General features: G+C 36.5%; 2 protein-coding genes and 1 long non-coding RNA gene across 3 annotated transcripts; all 3 read left to right on the forward strand.

The window, feature by feature from the left end:
* Nucleotides 1–2977: 2977 nt before the first annotated feature.
* Nucleotides 2978–3577, forward strand: LOC145665406 (uncharacterized). The gene has a single exon (XM_081732711.1). It carries the CDS (start codon nt 2978–2980, stop codon nt 3575–3577), a length of 600 nt encoding a protein of 199 aa, XP_081588837.1.
* A 20-nt stretch (nt 3578–3597) lies between these two features.
* Nucleotides 3598–4098, forward strand: LOC145665407 (uncharacterized). The gene has a single exon (XM_081732712.1). It carries the CDS (start codon nt 3598–3600, stop codon nt 4096–4098), a length of 501 nt encoding a protein of 166 aa, XP_081588838.1.
* A 1409-nt stretch (nt 4099–5507) lies between these two features.
* Nucleotides 5508–20178, forward strand: LOC145663720 (uncharacterized). Its single transcript, XR_014127255.1, has 4 exons — nt 5508–5651; nt 14362–14467; nt 15333–15464; nt 19925–20178. It is a non-coding gene; the product is annotated as an uncharacterized LOC145663720 (long non-coding RNA).
* Nucleotides 20179–21470: the final 1292 nt, after the last annotated feature.

Consider the following 21470-nt stretch of genomic DNA (forward strand, 5'->3'; position numbering starts at 1 on the left):
AGATGGCGGACGAGATTGCTGTAACACCTAAGTACCTTTTCTTTAATCATTCTTCTGATTCCCAAACATAAGTATGTTCATTTTCACGTTTTGTTGCAATTTTTAACGCTGACCCTATAATTTTGTGCTTCAAGGTACGTACAGGAGCGCAACATATGAGGCAAAAATGAAATAACATCTGTAAAGTTTGCCAGAATACGAAAAACACTTCACCGGTTAAATTTCTTTTATTCTCATAGCTGTCCGCGGAACAACTCTCATCACCCGTTTCATCATCACTGTCACATGATACAGAGAAATTAAACGATGAATCAATGTCTTGAGGAACAGTCATCTTCACTGATTGCTTCTACAAGCCGGTATATTTCACTCCCTAATTCACATTGTATAGCTTATTTCTAAAGCAGTATCTTCAGAATCATGAGTGGCAGACATCGTCTCTATTACCCTCTAATGCCTCGTCTTGACTACAACTGTCAATTGCGTCTTGTACGATATTTGTACGTTGGTAACTGGACATAGATCGGTGCTTGTTCAATGGCTCGGATTTTAAACCTTTCAATAATATACTTGGAACAGCATTCTTTCTCAGTTTGCGTGTAAATAATTCTCCTGTCATTAGCCAGAAGTGGATCTAGACGGTAAAAACTCAGGGGGGGGGGAGGAGTCAGAACCCAGATTATGATATGTATATCATGTTTCCTAAAAACTTTCAAAAATATCTAAATAATAGCTTAAATCAATTTTGTCATTCAAAAACTGGTGGCCCTAGGCCCCCGGCCCCAGTCTAGATCCGCCACTGGCATTAACTTTTCTTTTAGTAAACTTGACTTCTCGAAGGCAGGCTCTTCAAAATGTTTGGAACACGAGTGATTTTATTTGGTACATTTTTTCCCATTGATTTTCTTGAGCCATAATTTATATCGATCTGGTGATTTCTCACGACTTAGAAACGTAAGAAAAGATACTTCACGTCCTCAGCTTCAATTGCAGAAGTATTACAACCGATAACACAGCAGATGTTAGTCATTTCTATTTCACTTCACAGACACAGCACCCGCTGTACTAACACGTGTTTTCTACTTCACACTAGTGTTCATTTCAGAAAAAAATCCGGGTTGGGGGAGAAAGGGACACTTAGTATTCGGAGAGGCACATTATTTTTACACAGTACTATTAGATTTATTACATTATAGACGTATTATTTTGGTCTCCTCCGGGGGAATCTCTCAGAGCTCCGGGAGACAGTGCCACCCTAAAAACATGTCTGGAAGAAACACTGTTTCGCACAACAAACGTAATTACTGCTCTCTCTCTACTCTTTTTTTTATACTAATGCTGCAGGAAAAATAACTAACGAAAACGTCCCTCAAGAATTCCACACAGAGCAAGACTGCTAACAAATCCAAAACACAATCTATTAAATCCAATGCACTATTAAAGGTTTATCAGCTGCGTACAAGGGAGTGGTTGCTGACTCACATTGAGTTTCTCGCGTATCCCACCCATGACGTCAGCATTTACGATTCATGAGAAACAAATGTCTGTAGAAGCTGAACGAGACGGCCTATCAAGATATAAAAAAATACGGGTCTGTTATTTTTTGTTACTCTTTCTATTGCATCAAACTTGTTTTTAACTCGAACTGGTCCTTTAAGAACAAGTAATAAACTAGATCTACCTGTTTGATAACAATAAAAAATTATATAAAATGCTGGACGGGACTGTATACTTGTACATATATATATATATATATATATATATATATATATATATATATATATATATATATATATATCGTATCATACTATTCTTTGTTCCAGGCAACCTGATAGGAAACTCCCCTCCCTCCCACCACTTACAACTAAAGAAGGGGAAAGCAAGTCGTTGGCCTTCGCAGGGAGGGAAGCTTTTTTATTAAACAGAATCGTGTAAACTCTAAATTCGTACGTCGATTCGTTCGCACCTGATGTTGAGAAAGCACTGCTGTTCCTTTTAGCTATGAACCCCGATTAACAAACAATTAATGGGGGGGTGCGGTGGCTCAGTGGTAGAGCGCTCACCTCTGGTGCTTGGGGTCCCGGGTTCGATCCCAGCCCCCGCCAAGTGAACTTTGTGGTGGACAAACACCGTGCTCGTGGGTTTTCTCGGGGTTCTCCCGTTTCCTCCCACTTTCTTCATTCCACCATTTCACTCATCTCTCATAATCATCGTCTCCTTTAGCCTAACTGGCATAACCGTGGGACGTAAAACTCAAAGATTTCATTTTTAACAAACAATTATTGTTTTTTTTATTTTTGTCTTTTAGAAAAGTATTGCTTATTTATGTACTAAAGTTTTTGCTTTAGTCCTATTTATTAAACTGCATTTCTAGAAATAAGAAGTAGTTCGTTATAAAGTTAATTACCACTATTGTTTCATTTAAGAATCGGGAAAGGTTATAAAGCAAACCAATCCTGTCGACATTCTGTCTTTATTTAGCATTTCAAGGGAGTTAATCTTCTGGCTGCTTGGTTATCGAGCACTCCGACTGTTGACCTGTGGAAATATTGTACGAATACAGCGTGTGTGGCGACTGTATTATGTATCGTGTCGTGTGTAATTAGTGCATATATTTATCCATAATATTTTGTAGGGTTTGTATTATCTTAAACAAATTTTAGTGGATATTAAATTGTAGATAATTGTGTATTTAGTGCTTTGTGCGAGTGACAATTCATGATGGCTTGCAGTAGTTCTGTGATAAAACATGGGCCCGGGAAAGCGTTACGAATTGGTGAGAAGCGTTGCATTTTGAATGTCTTCCATTCTTTAAGAGAACAACGCCCTAATTTAACTGTTGAAGAATTAGCCGACATGACTGGGAAACAGACGGGTGTAGGAAAGACAACTGTTTACAGAATTAGGCGGGAGGCTAAATTTAATGAAAATAAATTAAAAAGCCTCAAAAACACAAGTATTTCCCTCTCGGAAAAGTATGACGACTTCACGAAATCGGCAATTCGATCAAAGATACATCATTTTTTTTCGTAATGAACTGCCAACGTTAAATAAACTTCTGGCTGCTGTAAATACAGATGACGAACTGCCCTCCTTTTCTCGCACAACTCTCCATAGGCTGTTGAAAATAATGAAATTCAAGTATGTATCGCGCAATAAAAAGACTGTTGTAGTTGATAGGGATGACATAGTATTATGGAGGAGAAAATATCTCCGTTTAATTAAGAAGTACAGAGCAGAGAGTAGAAAAATCTACTATCTTGATGAAACATGGGTAAATGCTTCTCATACTGTGTCAAGGGTAATGGTAGATGAAACTGTGAATTCCAGTAAGCAAGCCTTTCTTTCCGGACTCTCCACTGGACTTAAGAACCCTACCGGCAAAGGTATAAGATTAATTATTGTGCACATCGGAAGCGATGACGAATTTGTCACCCAGGGAAAGTACATCTTCGAGTCTAAATCCACTAAGGACTATCATGAAGAAATGGATGGTCCAAAATTTGAAACTTGTTTTCAGAATACACTCCCACATCTAGAACCGAACTGCGTGGAAACGCATCTTACCACAGTGTGAAGGTAGATCGGGTTCCTACCATGTCTTGGACAAAAAATAAAATAAAAGAATGGCTGCAAAGTAAAAGCATTTCTTATGATGACTCGTTTGTTAAAACTGAGTTAATTAGTCTTATACCCCCTGCAGTCAAAAATGAATGCTGTAAGTATAAAGTGGACGAAACGGCGGCCTCTTCAGGAAAGGAAGTTCTGAGAATACCCCATTACCAATGTACACTTAACCCAATTGAGTTGATTTGGAGTCAAGTAAAAGGACATGTGGCACGAAACAATAAGTTTTACACTTATTACAGGAGTGAAGTAAAAAATCTTTTGGAGGAAGGGTTAGAAATGGTAACAGTTGAAAACTGGAAAAGTTGTGTGCAACATGTAGTGGAGAAGGAAGAAACGAAATGCTGGGAACTGGACATGCTAACTGACGAAGTTATAAAAAGATTTGTTATTAACCTTGGAGACAACAGTGACGACTCTGACGAGACTGACCAAAGTATGAATACAGAACCTCTGGAGAGCAGCGACTAATACAGTAAGTACGTAATACTTTTTACTCAGTATGATTTGTCTTTTCGTGTGTATTTATATATGTTGCTATTATAGAGGATTTGAAGTCAATGCAAATAGGCACCCATTAATTCCATTAACCTCCAGGTTGGGGCCGCGGTGGCTCCCTGGTACAGCGTTAACCTCTGGTGCGCGAGATCCCTGGTTCGATCCCAGATCGCGCCAAATGGGCTTTGTGGTGGACAAACGTTGTTTTTGTATGTTTTCTTGGTGTTTTCCTGTTTCCTCCTATTTTCTTCTTTCCACCATTTAATTTATTCTCCTTTAGCTTATCCGGCACAACCGCGAGACGTAAAACCCAAAGATTTCATTTCCAAACTTCTGTTACTCCTCCTCCCCCTCAACGGTCGTCAGTACTGTTGACAACTCCGCTTTTATGAAAATAGTCAAGTAACAATTCAAAAGTCAATTTCCTCTATTATCAATGGACTATACTCAAGGCTGACGAAAGGGCTGGGTGAGGCTTGCAACCACACAGGGCGCCAAATTTAGGGAATTTTTGGGGTTTAGGGAGCACTAAATTCACTATGATGATTAAGCTCCCATAATTATAATTTTGCTTGCAAAGAGTAGGCTGAGGCATGGGCCTGTTCAAATTACCTGGCACTTCTAGTTACTACTTTGTGTCGTCGTAATCAATCTGGGATTGTTTTTCAAAGTCCACCATAACAACTCTTCCGCCCTTAATAAACTCACAATACTTCAATGTTGATTCTTATTTTATGTGTGATACTTCACCGTAAAAGTAGCGCCGCGTAAAAAAACAAACGAAAAATAAAAATACTTTGCTGTCACCTTATTTGAATCGGATTAGGTGCATGTACGAAGGAAAATGATCTAATTGAAAAATAGTCAATCGAAAGCGTGAGTTGAATCGCCCAGGGCGAGAGGCGTGGATTCACTAATATCAGTATATATACAGAGTGTTTCAAAACAACACCCACAACGTTTGTGAGGTGATTCTGACATCAAGATAAGACAAAAAGTATAGACCTAGGTGCGCAAATGGTTCCTTTCGGAGTTATAGGCTGTCAAAAACATAAAAAAAATGAACTTTAATATTCATAGCTCCATAGCTCCGTAGTCAGGTCAAGACTTCACTTACACTGTTAAAAATGATTTATTCAAAAATGAATACATTTTACTACTCAAAAAAAATTGAGTAAATTAGTCTCAATTTTGAGGAGAAAATAACTCAAAAAATGAGAATGAGGAAATTTAGTTGCATATTTGAGTCAGAGACTGGTTCTCAAAAACGAGTAATAATGTAGTCTTAAAAATATTGTTTTATGATATAGATATATCATGGAATATCGTGAGATATAAAAGACAATTTGCAAATGCAAGATTATAGAAAACAAGTACGAACAAGCTAACATAAGAGCACAAAAGTCCTTTATAATCCTGAACTATATGTTCTCATTCTGGCTGATGGAGGAACTACTTAGCGGATGGATAAAGAGAAAGTTAACATGGACGACTTGTTTGTTTACAAATCATAGAGGATTTCGCAGGTAAGTACTGCTAGCAACATGAAGTTTTAAGTGTGAATGCAACATTGCTTGTGTGCGATCATTGTAATCGATTGACGGTTAATCACGACAATCCATTATTTTCCTTCGAAAATCATGAGTAATGCTTCTAGGTACTGGTTCCCAGATAGAATGCCCGGAAGCCTCACTCTATGCTTCTGGGCATTCTATATCTTAGACAAAGTTGTTGTGTTAATGATATGCGACTTTCCAATATATTCAGTAAATGGTTTACTTCTTTTTCTTTTTCTTTTTTTTTTTTTTTTTTTTTTTTTTTTTTGTGGTGAGTTGGGGCGTGCAGGTTTACTTTTGGCGCTGCACTCGAAATAACTGTTGTTAAAATACAATTCTTTTAATAATTTCCTTCTTATTGTCCCCTAAAAGATCTGTGGCGGGTGACATGAAAAAACTCCCTTGCGGGAAGGTTCTAGATTACTGGTCCCCCATGTAGGTTAGTTGCTGGGTTGGTTTCTTTCTCTACTAAAGTTTATACATTTAATCTACACAGTATTGCCGAGCGAGCGTTAGCGAGTGAAGGCGGTTTAGAGCCCCGCAGGGCACGTTGTTTTCTGTCTTTATTATTGCTCAATGGGAAGGGGGACCAGTAATCTAGAACCTTGCCCTCACTTGCAGGCCCGTATCCACGCGGGGGGTCTAGGGGGTCGGGCTCCTAAATTTTTACTGCCTGCCTAAAATGTTCACGGTAGGCTTGCAAATGAACTATAATATGGTTGGATTCCCCCCCCCCCTACATTTTTGGGCTGGCTACCGGCCTGCTCACTTGCACAGATAAAATTTCAAGGGACCACCAGCAGTATTAGTTGAAAAATTGCAATTCCTTTACGATTGCCATATAAATACGGATTCCGTATCTGTTGCATAAAAGCTACAATGTAAAAAAAAAAAAAAAAAAAAAAAAAAAAAAAACACAGGCATTACTCGAGCAGACTGTTTTATCAAGTTTTGACACATTTCTTACATTCTCAGGTTGGGTTAAAGTTTTTTTTTTTTTTTTTTTTTTTTTTAGCAGCACTAAATAACAAGCTCCAGTACTACATACAGATTAACTTCAGAAGGGCTCGATGTAAATACAGTGTGGACGTATGGCATAAACACGAACAAACTTGTGCTAGGTGGCAATAAAAGCATGAATGCTATCTAACCGAGTCAGTGCAGGACGAACCTGGTGGCACTGTTCGTAGGTTTCTTTAAGAAAATTTCCCTCGAGTGACACAAACTTTTCACTTTATCAAATTTTCCGTTGTTTGTTGAGTGTCCAATACTTATGACAGAAGTTATGTAATAATTTTAATTTAGCTATATTAAGGGAACTACCACCAGTGGCGTCATTTAGGGGGCAGGGAGGGGTAATTGCACCCCCTGAGATTGAGATTTATATAGATTTTTTGAGTAGAATAGTAGTCAGTGAAAAACGCAAAATTTTCTTATATCAAGGGGTCTTGCCCTCCCACAAGCAAAATCTGAAATGACGCTTCTGCTACCAAACACATTTGTTTTATTCATTTACTTTTTTCTTTTTGCAAAAGTATACACACAGCCAGTGCCGGTCTGGCTAGGTCGGCTGCTCGGCGATCGCCGAGGGCCCGAAGGGCCCGAGAGCCTTTGGGAGGGCCCGGACGCATAGGAAAATAAATATTTAAAACTTAAAAAATAACTAAATTATCAGATGTTTAGATTATAAAAACAGAATTAACTACTGATAATTTTAAAACACAACAACATAGTTTAATGTAATGCTTGAAAACCAGTTAAAAAACAACCAATTACAGATTTACACATAACAAGCTATAGCTTAAGGCACCACTCTTTTGGGGGCCCCCAAAATATTAAAAAAGTAAGTTGGATATAATGACATTTTTTTCTATTTAACTTTAATTTTCAGTTTAAAGTTGATACGGTATCTTGTCTAATAACATTACCTAGATACAGTACCGAAAACTATTTATCTGTTATACTATTTCCCTTCGAACTTTATAGTTGCCGCACTTTCCTTTGTGACAGTTTTCATAGATTTATTGTTCCTTTCTTTTCATATTTTTCACAGGTTTTCTTAAAATTCTCTCACATTAACATTATATTAATTCCCGACAAAAACGAGTGAAATAGTTTACTAAACATTTTTTTTTAATTCCAAGATATTTTCCTATGTGTGTTCTCTGCATGTATATCTTTCTTAAAACAGTCATTTAATCACTAGAAAAAAGATTGAAGCGGTAGCTTAGTCTATTATTGGATGTTTACAGTGGGGTGACGTCAGCTTTAGCTTGTCACCCTCGTTTCAGTGTTAAGCCCCACCCTTTTTTGCTTCTTATTTTGGCAAGAGTGGACAATGAATCATCTCAAGTCAGGTGCATGTTTATGCAAACCAGCGAACAGTGATTGTTTGTAGGTGAAGAGGAGTCAGAGGTTACGCGATAGTATTTCAGAAGCACAAATCAGAAGTGGTATATAGCAAAATATATTCGTGTACGTTCAGGCTTTTCGTAATCTCTACGTCCCGCAAGTTGAAAAGTCCTTTGTAATGACTATGAGTTGATTTTGAGAATGTACATGTAAAAAGCTGTAGAAAATGAGTTCAACAAGTGGTGCTGCAAAACGGAAGAGGAGAAAAGAAAGAGAAGAACATTTGAAAAAAACAAACACTTTAATTCATTCATATTTTCGTCGTTCTGCTGATAGTGAACAACAGAAAAGTTCTGACTGCTTTTCAAGTACAGGTGAGCAAAAGTAACAATAGTTGTAATAGCAGACAGTGTTCGAATTAAACTTCCGGACGAGGGAAAATTACTTACATTATTGTGTGAGAGTTAGAGACAAGGGTGTGTTTGTGTGTGTGTCTGCGTGTGTATGTGTGAAAGAGGGAAAATAGTTATTTAAGCAGATATATTACGTTGTTTCTATGATACACGACGAGTATATTTTTATAAGGGGGATTTTCCCGTCATCTGCCAGTCAATTCGAACACTGCATAAGGGTAAGCCCACATTAAGAACGAGCGACAAAAAATAATTAGATTTAATGTTATTCAAATGAGTTATGTCACATTGCAAGAAAGTGAGTGACGGACATTGGTGCAAATCTGTCTTCAACATTGGGGGGATTTTTTTTTTATTGTATTTGCGATGTTCAAATATTTATGCAGTTGAGAAACAATGCTGTGGAGGATCAGGAGAGCAGAGTTGTCTTCAACATTGGGAGGCGAGCAGATTTGAGGCTTATTCTGAAGGAGGGAGGGGAGATAAACTCATATATACAGGAGATTAATCTGATTTCTGAGGTGAACCTGTTGTATATTATATATCAGGCGGATGTGACAATGTCCCACCCAGTTCCAAGATTGGGGGACATGTCCCCCTCACCCCCCGGGATTTGCGGCAGCGGTTGCAGAATAGGTTTCATTTCTCGAGAGACAAATTTGGTTACTGAAGAGAACGAATGTTGCTTATGAGTTTGTTTTAAGTAGATTTCTTTAGAAAGCTATCTATTGCAGAGACCCTCATGTCAGAAATTCCTTTATGCAGTATATGCAATATATAGGGCTACCACCTTTCATCTGGAGAAATCCCGGACATATTGGGAATTGAAGTCCTGTTAAAAAATAGACATGCAAAACGGAATTGCGTGCAGTGGCGCAGCCAAGATTTAATTTCGGGAGGGGTCATTCAGCTAGAAGTCTACTTTGGGGGGAACCGGGGTCCTCCCTCGAAAACTTTTTGAATCAAAACGCGATTTTAGGCTTTATTTTAACAACTTTTACAAATTTCGGGGTACAGATCCCCCGGACCCACACCCTGGCTACGCCACTGATTCCATGTTTAGAAAAATAATGACAAGAATTGCCGTTTCATTGTTTCTGTCAATTACAATCAATAATGCAAAGTAGGTTTTCTTGTGGCACAAAATGGAAAGAAAACCTATTTTGCGTTAGTGGTGCCAACCACATAATAAACCCCCCAATAAAGTACAAAACAGTTCATTAAAAAAATTTAAAAAAAAAGACTGGCGGTATTTAACATTTATGAAGCAGGAAGTTAATTGGCAAAAATTATGAAAATATTCGGTAGTGCTTGTTTGAACCAATACGACTTAAGGTATTATGATACAGATATGAAATGTAGATTTATAAATTTTCATATTCCCTGACGTTTGGCGTCCGGAGTGGATGTTGCTCCGGACTCCGGACGAATTGTTTAATTCCCGGAATGTCCGGATCAAACCCGGACGGGTGGTAACCCTAGCATAACGTTTGGTACTATCACTATTTGCCTCTCGCGCGCTTGCTCGCTCGCTGCCAGTGTGGCATACTTGTCACTCGCTCGCTCGCAAAACAACCGGTTGCTATGGTAATAAGAACCAAACTAATAGTAGCTTCGGAAGACTCCAATTAGTCCAATAGACCAGGGGCGTCATTTAGGGGGGCAGGAGGGGGCAATTGCCCCCCCCCAAGAGTATGAGGAATACATATACTTTAATAGATTGTCTACTAATATAATAGTAAAAAACGTGAAAGTCTTATGTCGATGGTGCTCTTGCCCCCCCCCAAGCGAAGTCTGAAATGACGCCCCTGCAATAGACCTCCAGTTGCTAAGGAAAACAAGCGGTTGCTAAGGTGATAAGAAGCCCCTATGTACAAACTGAATGCAATGAGCGTTGAAACCTGTTCCTACCTAAGGTACCGATCTATTATAATATGCAACGGCAGACTATAGATTGTATATTAGTCTACCATATTTTGTACAGTACTTAACTAGTCTAGTTTACAATATTTGTTTATATTTTTCTTCCACAGCTCCTAATGTACGTGACTGCAACACAGATGTCACAGAGGCATCCACATCTACTTCACATGACTACGAGTTCAAGGAGTCTTCACTTAGTAGCGCAAACGAAAACCAGTCCTCCTCAGCCAGTATTTCTCAAGATGCTAATTTGCCTGAAAACAAAAGTGACTTTTCACATATGTCTTCGTTGGTGAATATAGAGTTGTCTTCTGATTCTGATAGTCTCGATGACAATGGAGATACTTCCAAAGGTAATGTCGCGCATGAGCTGGGAAATTTCATCAGTTCGAACGTTTCTGATCCTATTACAGTTAAGAGAGCCTTCTGGAAGCAACATCCCATTCAAGTTAGTCAGTTGGATACACCAGGTAAAAGCTTGCCTTTTAATCCAAGTAAACTTTACTACCGTGACTTACCTAGTGGTGAAAAAATTCAAAGGAAGTGGTTATCGTATTCAGTAGAACTGAATAAAGCTTTTTGTGCAAGTTGCATGGCATTTGGTACTAATGAGAATAGGGACTCATCATTTATTACTGGGCATGATGTTTTAGTTAAACATATTTATAAAGCAGTGGCGGAACATGAAAATTCTAAGTACCATCAGAACTCTGTGTCAGCGGCTCTTCAAAGTTGTAAAGGAGGTGATATAGAGACACTTCTGAGTAGTAAACAAGCAACGCAAAGAGAAAAGGATATTCAGACAAGAAGACAAGTTGTACAACGTCTTATAGATATTATACTTTTTATTGGTAGACAAGGGCTTGCTTACAGGGGCAATGAAGAAGCGTCATTTTCTCTCGGAAACGAGGGAAATCATGGGAATTTTCTCGAATTAGTCTTACTTATTGCGGAATACGATGTTATATTGCGAACCCATGTAAATCAGTGTATTGAGAATAGTAAGAAAAAAAGAGCTGCTGATTTGAAAAGAAAAAAAGAAGGGAAAAAAAGATTGACACAAGTTGGAAGAGGATCTCTAATTACTTTCCTGTCTAAAGCTTTCATAAATAAAATGATAAGAGTAATAGGATCCTTGGGGCAAAATATGATTATTAAGGATTTAAAAAACAGCATAATTTATAGTGTTATGATAGATACTACTCAAGATATAGCAGTGATGGACCAAGTAGCCGTTTGTGTCCGTTATGTTGTACAGGGTAAAATCTATGAAAGACTTATTGATTTAACTATAGCAGAAGATACCTCTGGCGAAGCACTATTTGAACAATTACAATCATCACTTGAAAAGTTAAATATACCTCTTTCAAATATGGTTGCATGCTCTTTTGATGGAGCCAGTAATATGAAAGGGCGCTACAATGGTCTTCAAGCACATTTGAAGAAGGTAAACCCAGAAATCATATACACTCATTGCATGGGACACATTCTCAATTTAGTTATAGCAGATTCTACTGTAAAGTGCCTCCAAGCAGAACATTTATTCGGGCTTGTGGAAGAATCCGCTTGCTTTTTAAGTAATTCATACAAGAGAATGATTGTGTGGGAGAAATTTACAAAGAAACATCATTCTGGGTGGGCAAAGCTACATCGATTAAAAAAAATAGGTGCTACTAGGTGGTGGAGCAAACACAAAGCTCTATCATCCATAATAGATTTATATTATGATAATGTTGAATCTTCTAAATTCGTTACTTTTTTGTCAGTATTGTTAGATATGTCAACAGGCAATTTCGATTGCAAAACAAAATTTACAGTGCGTTCCCTTCTAGGACAGTGGTGCAAATTCGAAAATTTGTTTCTAGCTGTAATCATGCTAGACATGTTTTCAGTTACTTCTCCTGTGTCCATCTTTCTCCAAAGCAAGTCTTTAGACTATGCAAAGGCCTGGCAGTCGGTAGATGCATTATTAGATGAAATTAGAAGAAAAAGAAGTGACAAAAATTTTAAAAGATTGCATGACAAATGTAAATCCCTGGTTAAAGACATCAAAGCTTATTTTAGGAATGGGGAAATTGATATAGAAGGTGATTTTCCAGAAAAAAGAATTCCCAAGGTGAAGAAAATGCCTTGTGAACAAGTTTCTGACGAGGCTAGACATTTGTCACATGACCAGAAATACAAAGCACTATACTTTAACATTCTCGATTATGCGACTAAAAGTATAGAAGAACGGTTTGTACCTAACAAGACTCTACTGCTTGATTGTTCCTGGTTAGACCCAAAAAGGTACGAGGATATAGTTGCAATGGAGGTAGAAGATTTTCCAGATGATTGCTTGCAAACTGTTTCTCAATTAGCAAATGTGAATAGAAGTGAGTTGTTGTTAGAACTGAAACAGTTTGCAAGCCAGTATCGTAATTTGAGTGCAGATTTTAGTGACAAGTCTGAAGAACCAGAAGGGAAAGAAGTGTGTAAATTTGTGAGAATTACAAGTCATGATGGTGATTCAGATGAAAGTGTGACATCTGAAGAAGAATCTGAAGATAAAAAGAAAAAGTCTGAAACTCAATGTGGTACTAAAAGGAAATGTTTCAGATGTCTCTCATGTGCATTTCCCATTCTCTATGAACTATCGTCACAGTCTGGACTATTTAGTAATTTATATACTGTGTTTAAATATATAATGACCATTCCATCCACTCAGGTGACTTGTGAACGAGTTTTTTAGAAATTGAAAATTGTAAAAAACAGACTCAGATATTCTTTAAGCGAGAACTTACTATCTCCTTTAATGTTGATGAATGTTGAGAGAGACTTGTTTATAAATTTGGACAAAAATAAAGTCATTGATGAAATTGCGGTGACAAGCGAAGTTTTGAAAAGAAAATTAATGTATTGATATGTTCCTAATACTTTGTAATTCCTGTGTGTGTCTGAGTCATTTTCAATTTTACAATTATATGCTTTATGATATTGTAATCATTTATTAGTAGTAATCAATAATTTGCCTGTTTGTATTAATATAAATCTAGAATAAGCTTCACTTTGTTAGTGCATACCAATATTTTCATCTTTTTACAGTTATGTGGTCATATAAATGTTGTAATACACGTTAAATATTTGTCATTAGTTCTCATAGAATACAAAAAATGTTTATAACATAATTTTGCCATATCAACACATTTCTCTTTATTTCACTCATAGTCTCATTACATCATATAGTACAATGCTGAACTGACGTCGAAACCTATATCATGATTTATATCTACGTTATATTGCTTAAGTATGTTTTACCTTGTCATTTATCGTAACATAGATTTAAAATACTTCAGAAACTTTTTTTAATAAACAAACCTTTAATCATTGTTGAAGTACCGAAGATACGCTGTGAAAAGTTTTTCGATCAGGGGGCCCACAACCAACTTTAGCCGAGGGCCCGTGATTGCTCCAGACCGGCACTGCACACAGCCAACAAAATGAAATATAGTGAAATCTTTCAGTTTAACATCCCATGATTATGCTTTTAGGTTAAGGGAGACGATGATTAAAGCAAGTGAATGATGATGGAAGAATGAGAAAGTGGGAGGAAACGAGAGTACCTCGACAAAATCCACGAACACAATGTTGTTTATCACAAGCTTGCTTGGGTGAAAATCGTACCAAGGAAACCATGCACCTGAGGTAAGCGCTCCCCACTGAGCCACCGTGCACCCCACTAGCTAACAATGGGTGCAAATTATGCTACTTGCAGCACACACAAACTATTGCAATTGTATTGGTTTATTTCTGAATAACAAAGAACAATTTAAGTAGTGATGTTCGTTAACAAGAGTCTAATTGCTACTTCACATTATTTATGTATGCGCATTTCTAACATTGCAGTAAAACATTATGACAATGAACTACTTTGGAACTTCATGACTAGAAAAAGGTAAAATATATTATTTAATAGAATATATTTGTATAACAATTAAATCTTTATATTTCAGATGGATGCCGAATTTAAAAATTTGTTCGGCGCGACAGAGTCTGTTTTCAATGTCATCTGTTTGGCAGTGATAATTTTCTTTAAGGTTTCGCTAGAGAAAGTTCTTGGTGAGTAAGATCAAGTTTTCGTGTATATTTATCATATTTCAGGTTGCATGTATAAATATGTACACAAGAGTCTATTTGTCATCAACACAACCCTACTTCTGGCAAAGCACCCATTTGTTTTTGTTTTTTTTCTTTCTTTCTTTACATTATCTTTTTATAGTGTCTATTCACAAACATTGTTTTATTGTTATAATTCAATCGCAGCAAATAGTAGCTTTTATATGCTTTACTTTGAAAAGTAAAAATAAGTCAGTATTTTGAAACACGTAATACCTTTTAAATAAACGTACATGAACTCAAAATTGCACATCTTTGGCTTATTATCTTCACGTCTTAAGACAGTGATGGGCAAAGCATGGCCCGCGGATTAGATGTAGCTCCTTAAACGTTTCCACCCAGCCCACGACGTGATTCATTACCTGACGAATATAACTTCACTTCTGAGAATCAGTGGATTATACTTCCAGCCAAATTATGAGAAATGTTTAAAAATGCATTCACAATACCATTTATCACATTCCCCTTCATGATCTTTCGAGTATTAATAGAGCTTGGTTTTACAAGTGATACAATCACTGTTGTTTGTTTTTTAAATTATATTGGCCCACCTATATTTTTTTCCGTTTTTCTTTAGCCTGCGGCCCAAAATGTTTCCCCATCATTGTGCTAAGGAATATAACAATTGTCTAGGGCTTTAGAAAGCAGTACACTTTAAGTAAAACCTTATTTCAACTCATGGAAGTAGTTTTTGAATAATTTAGTGTGATTTACATTGTACTTCAAAAAATATTTTGGCAGACAATAGCAATATCTACTAATTCCAAACATTATTATATACTGACTTAGTCATATTTTCTCTCTATAGATCAATTGCGCACTACATTTGCTTCCATTTCTACTACCACAAATTGTAAACATATGTAAGAAAGGAGCTAAAATAGTAAGGAGAAGGCCGGCACCTTACAGGAGCCACGAATATGTCATTGCAGAGCTACAGGTAAGTCGTGTCACTCGTTTCATTGGACACATAATTTTTGTATACCTTCCTGATTAGGAATATGTCCATTATCGTTCAATTGTAGTCATAGTTTCATAATTACAGAGTTAATACATTTACTTTCCAGGTTATACGTTTTGGAAATATCTTAATAGAAGGATGGTTTTTAAATAATTTGATTTGCATCAGGGGCGTCATTTCAGATTTCGCTTGGGGGGGCAAGAGCACCACCGACATAAGAGTTTCAATAACGTCATCTGTATATGTAGCAGGGTTGGCAAAAACCATGGCTTTTATTGAAAAAACAAAAAAAAACTGGTTTTTTGGTTTAAACCAGTTTTTTTTGGTTTAAACCAGGTTTATTTGGTTTAAACCAGGTTTATTTGGTTTAAATAATTTGCTCTATATATTCATATCATATATGGACAGAAATAAGTTTATTTCGCCTTGATGTTATTATGCAACAGCCGGGTTATGCTGGGAGGGGTCACATAAGCTTAAAGCGGAATAAAAACTGCTTCTCGAGTTACATTCGAGAAAAATTGTCCTCCATTTGAACTCGGAACCAGGACTAATTGGCATCAAATGCGATACGTCTGCCGACTCACTCACGAAGGAATCCTGATAAAAATACGTTGTACTGATCTTTACATGCTTCTTAATATAGCTCTCAAGAGTCATTTCAGAAGGACAAAAAGATAAACAGTGCACAAGTGAAACCATTATACTGAATTACATATGGACAATTTCAAAGTACTACGGAGTACAGACGAACTAATTTAATTCAAGTTAGTTAACAACGACTTTTATTGGTCCAAATTAAAGAAATACAACGACTTAATTTGCATATCACAAAGATACGAATTATTTGAGTCCACTTTGGCTCAGACTCATTTATACATAAATAGATATCGAAGATACTTCTCATTTCACTAAATGCCTCTCGTAAGGTCTGTATGACCCTCCTTCCCCCCCCACACACACACAAAGTACGGCATTTCGATGTATTTTATCAATAGTAAACAAAACAATTTTTAGAATGTTTCTTTGATTGCAATTACATAACAATAATAACTACAAAAAAAAAATCACAAAACAAACATTTATAAACTTACATAAAAAAAAGTTGCTTTTGTAGTATAATCTTTTTGAGTAATGAATGGGGAATTTAGGTCTGAATATAATACGAATAATATACGGGAGTGAAACGTGATAACCCACAAATGTGTGTTCATCAAGATTTTACAAACACTTACACTTTTACGAACATTTTCGTTATTTGGTTTAAACCAGTTGTTTTTTTTTTTTTTTTTGAAAAAACCAGCTGCTTTAAACATTGGTTTAAACCAGCCAACCCTGATATGTAGTCATTAAGTTTCCTTTCTATGAATAAAGAATCTGTATTCTCAAGCAGTGGCGTAACTAACAGGCTCCTGGTATTTAAGTTTCGGAGTATAACTTTATAATGTTTGGATGTTAAAAGCACTTTGCAGAGTTCCTCCGTGGCTAAGCGGTTAGCGTATGCGCTCTTGGCGCGGGAGACCCGGGTTCGATTCCCGGCGGGAGCTCATGTGGTTCGGATTCCACGTTAATCAGTAGGTCCACGTCTCACATAGCCTCGCTGCTGAAAGGGACGCTAAACTGAAATTCAACTCCATTCAAAAGCACTTTGCAGGTTTCATATTACTGCAAGAGTACTCTACTTAGAGGAAAAAGAAATCACGGAACCAGCTATAATAGATTTAGTGAATTCTACTCGGAAAATGTATCGCCTTTTGTTGCAACAACTAACAAGTTTCCGATGAGTAGTGAAGAAACAATTTAGTGAAATTTTAACTTGGAATTAATTAGCCAATTATTTAGTCGTAGATAACTTCCTATGTTAGTTGTGTTCTGGATTTGTGTACTTCTTTGCAACTGTATCTCACTGTGCCTCTGACGAAGCCAATCCTGAGCGATCATTCAGTACACTAAAAGCCATCAAACTTTATATTCGTAGAACAAGGTCGAAGATGAAATTGAGCTCAGCTCCGTAACTTGGGCTTTTTCTTGGAAGACCAAACATTAATTAGACCTCCTAAAATATGTCAAGTTGAGGCCCCCTAGAATAATGATGGCATTTGAAGTGAAATCCTTACTAAACGTGTTCGATACTTCTTGGGGCGCCAGTTGATGGTTTACTAAAGTAAGATCCAGATTACATATATGCTACATCTTAAAGGAATGTATTTCGTTCAGATAGTGGGGCAGCAGAAACATCTTAAACTATTTGCAATGCTTTAGAAAATAGTACGGTGCTTCACAAGTTAACTAAATGAGACAATATGTTGAAAGTCTTACTAAATATATATTTTGTCTGGGGCTCTAATAGGACACATTTTACTGAATGAGGCTCGGAACACATTTTCGTTTCATTTTTTTTTTTTTCCTGTTATGTGGTAAACCTATTCCAAGGTTTATTTATAAGTTCCTGTTCATATCACATCATACAAAGCAACAAAGTTTTAACTCAAATGAATCCTATCAAACAACTGGAAGCTTAATTGGGGGGGGGGCAGTTTCCCCATTCCCCCGCAAAAGTTACGGCATTGGTTGATCCCTTTGCCAATCCTGAGCACTGAAAGCGAAGAATGGCACCACGTTGATATTGAGAAAGTAGTCAGCGAATTACTCTCCGAAAAAAAAAAAAAAAAATACGCCGGTTTAGAAATATGTGAGCAAGTTCCACAAGTTTTGACGAGTTTTCATATGTTAGTTGTAATGTGAACGTTAGGAAAAAAATTATTTCTGCTCTTGCCTTTGAGGTGAGCGGTCCCAGGTTCGACTCCTGGTGGGGACACTCGGCCGAAAGAGTGTAACAGCTTTTTCAGACCTGCCATCTTGAGTGAAGTCTTTCTTGGGTTTCGTTCATTCATACCATTCAAATGCCGGGATGGAGGTACCTAATATAATGGTCCCAGGCTGCTTCCTTCCTTTCCCAATCCTTTCTTCCTTCCATTTCATCGTACAGTGGGCTCGTTGAGGGACGTCATCCTTTATACGGGATGGGCTAACGTGGCCTTAGATGCCGACAGCCCAGAAATCTAATTCCTAATTCCTAGAAATTATTTCTTTTAAGAAGCTTTTTAGTCCCATGTAATTGCTTAATAATAATAATAATGTGCAATTTTTGTATATTAGCAAGTAGTGTCTGACTAGATGGAAAAATAACTCTACTACTGTATAAATTGTACGTGTGCCATGAACGTAGAAACAGGAAGAGCCCTTTTGACATTTTCGCGGCTGGAGGGGGGCATGCATTCTTAGTTACGCTACTGTTCTCAAAGCATTCTAGTAATTTGTTTAACAATTGCTAAAAAAGTAGAAATCGAATAACGGTGAAATTTTATATAACTTAGAATTTGTGGTGTGATTCATTGTTTCTTTTTTCTTTTTTTTTTTTTTTTTTGTCACACATAAGCAGAAATGACTAATTTTCAGGTTTATTGTTTCCTTGTCTTGCATAGATGAAACAGATCGAAATGTTTTTGGTTACCTTTCAATTTCCTTATTTTTATAATCTTATTTCAATTGATATTAATCCTTCCAGAACGTGACAACCCTACTATTATTATAAAGATCGCCATAGACGAGTCATTCATTTGATGTTTATTAGGATCACGCAAGTGGGATATATATAATATTGTAATGTTAGTACCATAGGTGTTCATTTTACTCCGACCTCACTCACCTTCATTCTCACAGTGAATTGGCCCTCGCCCTCACCTTCGAAGAGAGTTGACCATCGCTCTCGCCTTCGTGTTGGGAATTTGTCCTCGCTCTAGCCCTGACAGTGACAGTTGGCCCTCGCCCTCGCTGTCCAAGCTTGTCATCGCCCTCGCGTCATTATGGTTGAGAGAGAATTTGAGGGTGAGGATGCCCTCGAGAGGGCCATCCTCGCAAGGGTAACCACCTCTGGCTTAGTACGTCCGTTACACCGCTCAATAACTCTTCAACAAAAGATAATTTTAAAATTATTTTCTGCAATCAACAGCTAGATAATTATCTCGGAGGAGTTCGTTAATGGATGTGATCCACCTACTTGTAGTGCTAGAAATAAACCATTTCCGGTTAACGTTGATCACTATAGAGCATAGACAGTAATCTCACATTGTATATTTTTTAATCGATTAAGCGTCCCTAGAATATATTCCATTTCCACTCTAATCACTCTGCTAAAACACTAAATGGTAGATCTACTACAACTTCTGGTTTCAATATTAATTGAAGAAATATTGCGTAATTCTCTTTACTGTCTTTACCAGAGTCTATATTATCGTATTTCAATTGATACTAATTCAAATTAGAACGTAGCAACACTAATATTATTCGAGATATCGCCATACACGAATAAGATTTATAAGTATTTCATTTTATTTTTATTTCTATTGTCACTAATTACACAATCTCTTTGTTTCCAGGGAGATGAAGGCATAGACACATTTATAGCAAATGAAAAACTTCTGGGAGGATCTCGAACATAGCTGTTGTTTATCTTGTCCATTGGCAGTCGTCACAGACTATTTTCCAACGAATGCATACATCTGTCATAGTACTTTGTAGGCATATTCAGAGGGTTCATGTATCCTCATTGTCTTATCTAAGTTGTTATAAAAATTGTGCTCATGTATAGACTTAGTTTATTATTTGACAAATAAAAAATACAATGTACAAACATATTTTCCTTTAATCAAAATGAAACTAATATATATACATTTAAGTTTGTGTGTGTATGTGTGTGTGAATATATATATATATATATATATATATATATATATATATATATATATATATATATATATATATATATATATATATATATGTGTGTGTGTGTGTGTGTGTGTGTGTGTAACGTCGCATGATTATGTTTCAAGGCTAAAGGAGAAGGCAATGATAATGAAGTGATGCAATGAAGAAAGTAGGAGGAAACGAGAATACATCCAGAAAACCAGTGCACATTAAATTTGTCCACCATATCAGGCTTACTTGTTTAAAACTACGCAAACCAACATCACGAACAGTTTAAGTTACAAGAAGCTTGTGTGTTGATTAAATTAAAATTCTCATCTATGCTATTTATGGAAACAACAGGTATCAGCATAAAAATGTAACCTTGCAGATTCAAAATTGAGTAAAAAAGTACTTTAACAATTAGATTATATTAGTATTCAAAAATAGGAAAAGGAGTATTTATTCTGCTGCCTTGTTGGCACAGGGAAACTTCCCCAAAATTACAAAGGTAGATGAATTTCACACTGCACTAAAAAAATTATAGTAAGTACGCCTTCTACACATTAATATTGATGTTAGACATTTTCATCTTCAAAGCTGGGAAATAGAAGTAATTTTTGAAGTACTCGTATTTTTTCAAAAACTGATTTCTATTTTCCAACTTTTAAGAGGAAAATGTTTTAACTTCAATATTAATGTGTAGAAGGCGTACTTACTATAAATTGCCCAGTGCAGTGTAAGAGTAATCTACCTTTCTAGTTCCAGGAAACTTTCCCTGTGCCAGCAAAGCAGCAGAATAAGTACTTTTTTCTCATTTTTGAATACTAATAAAATCTCATTTTTGAGTACTTTTTTACTCATTTTTTTAAAAAAACCCTTCTCATTTTTGAGTAGAGTTTTTCTTAAATTTGAGAGGAAATATTCTCAATTTTTGAGAACTTGTGTTTCTCATTTTTGCGGCTATCTGAGCATTTCGAATACTTTTCTACTCACTTTTGAGTATACATGTTCTCAATTGTGAGGAGAGCATTACTAGTTTTTGAACAAAGAGTTTCTTAATGTTGATTACATTCATCTCATTTTACGGTTAACTTTCTCATTTTTGAGAAAATATGTTCTCGTTATTTTTGAGAAATAGCAGTTTCTCATTTTATTTAAGAATATTTTATCTCGCTTTTAAGAGAATTTTTACTCAAAAGTGAGTAAAATTTACTCAAATTTGAGTACATATTGTTC

Source organism: Thermobia domestica, chromosome 11, assembly GCF_964235325.1.
Source record: "Thermobia domestica chromosome 11, izTheDome1.hap1.1, whole genome shotgun sequence".
NCBI classification, from domain to species: Eukaryota; Metazoa; Arthropoda; class Insecta; order Zygentoma; family Lepismatidae; genus Thermobia; species Thermobia domestica.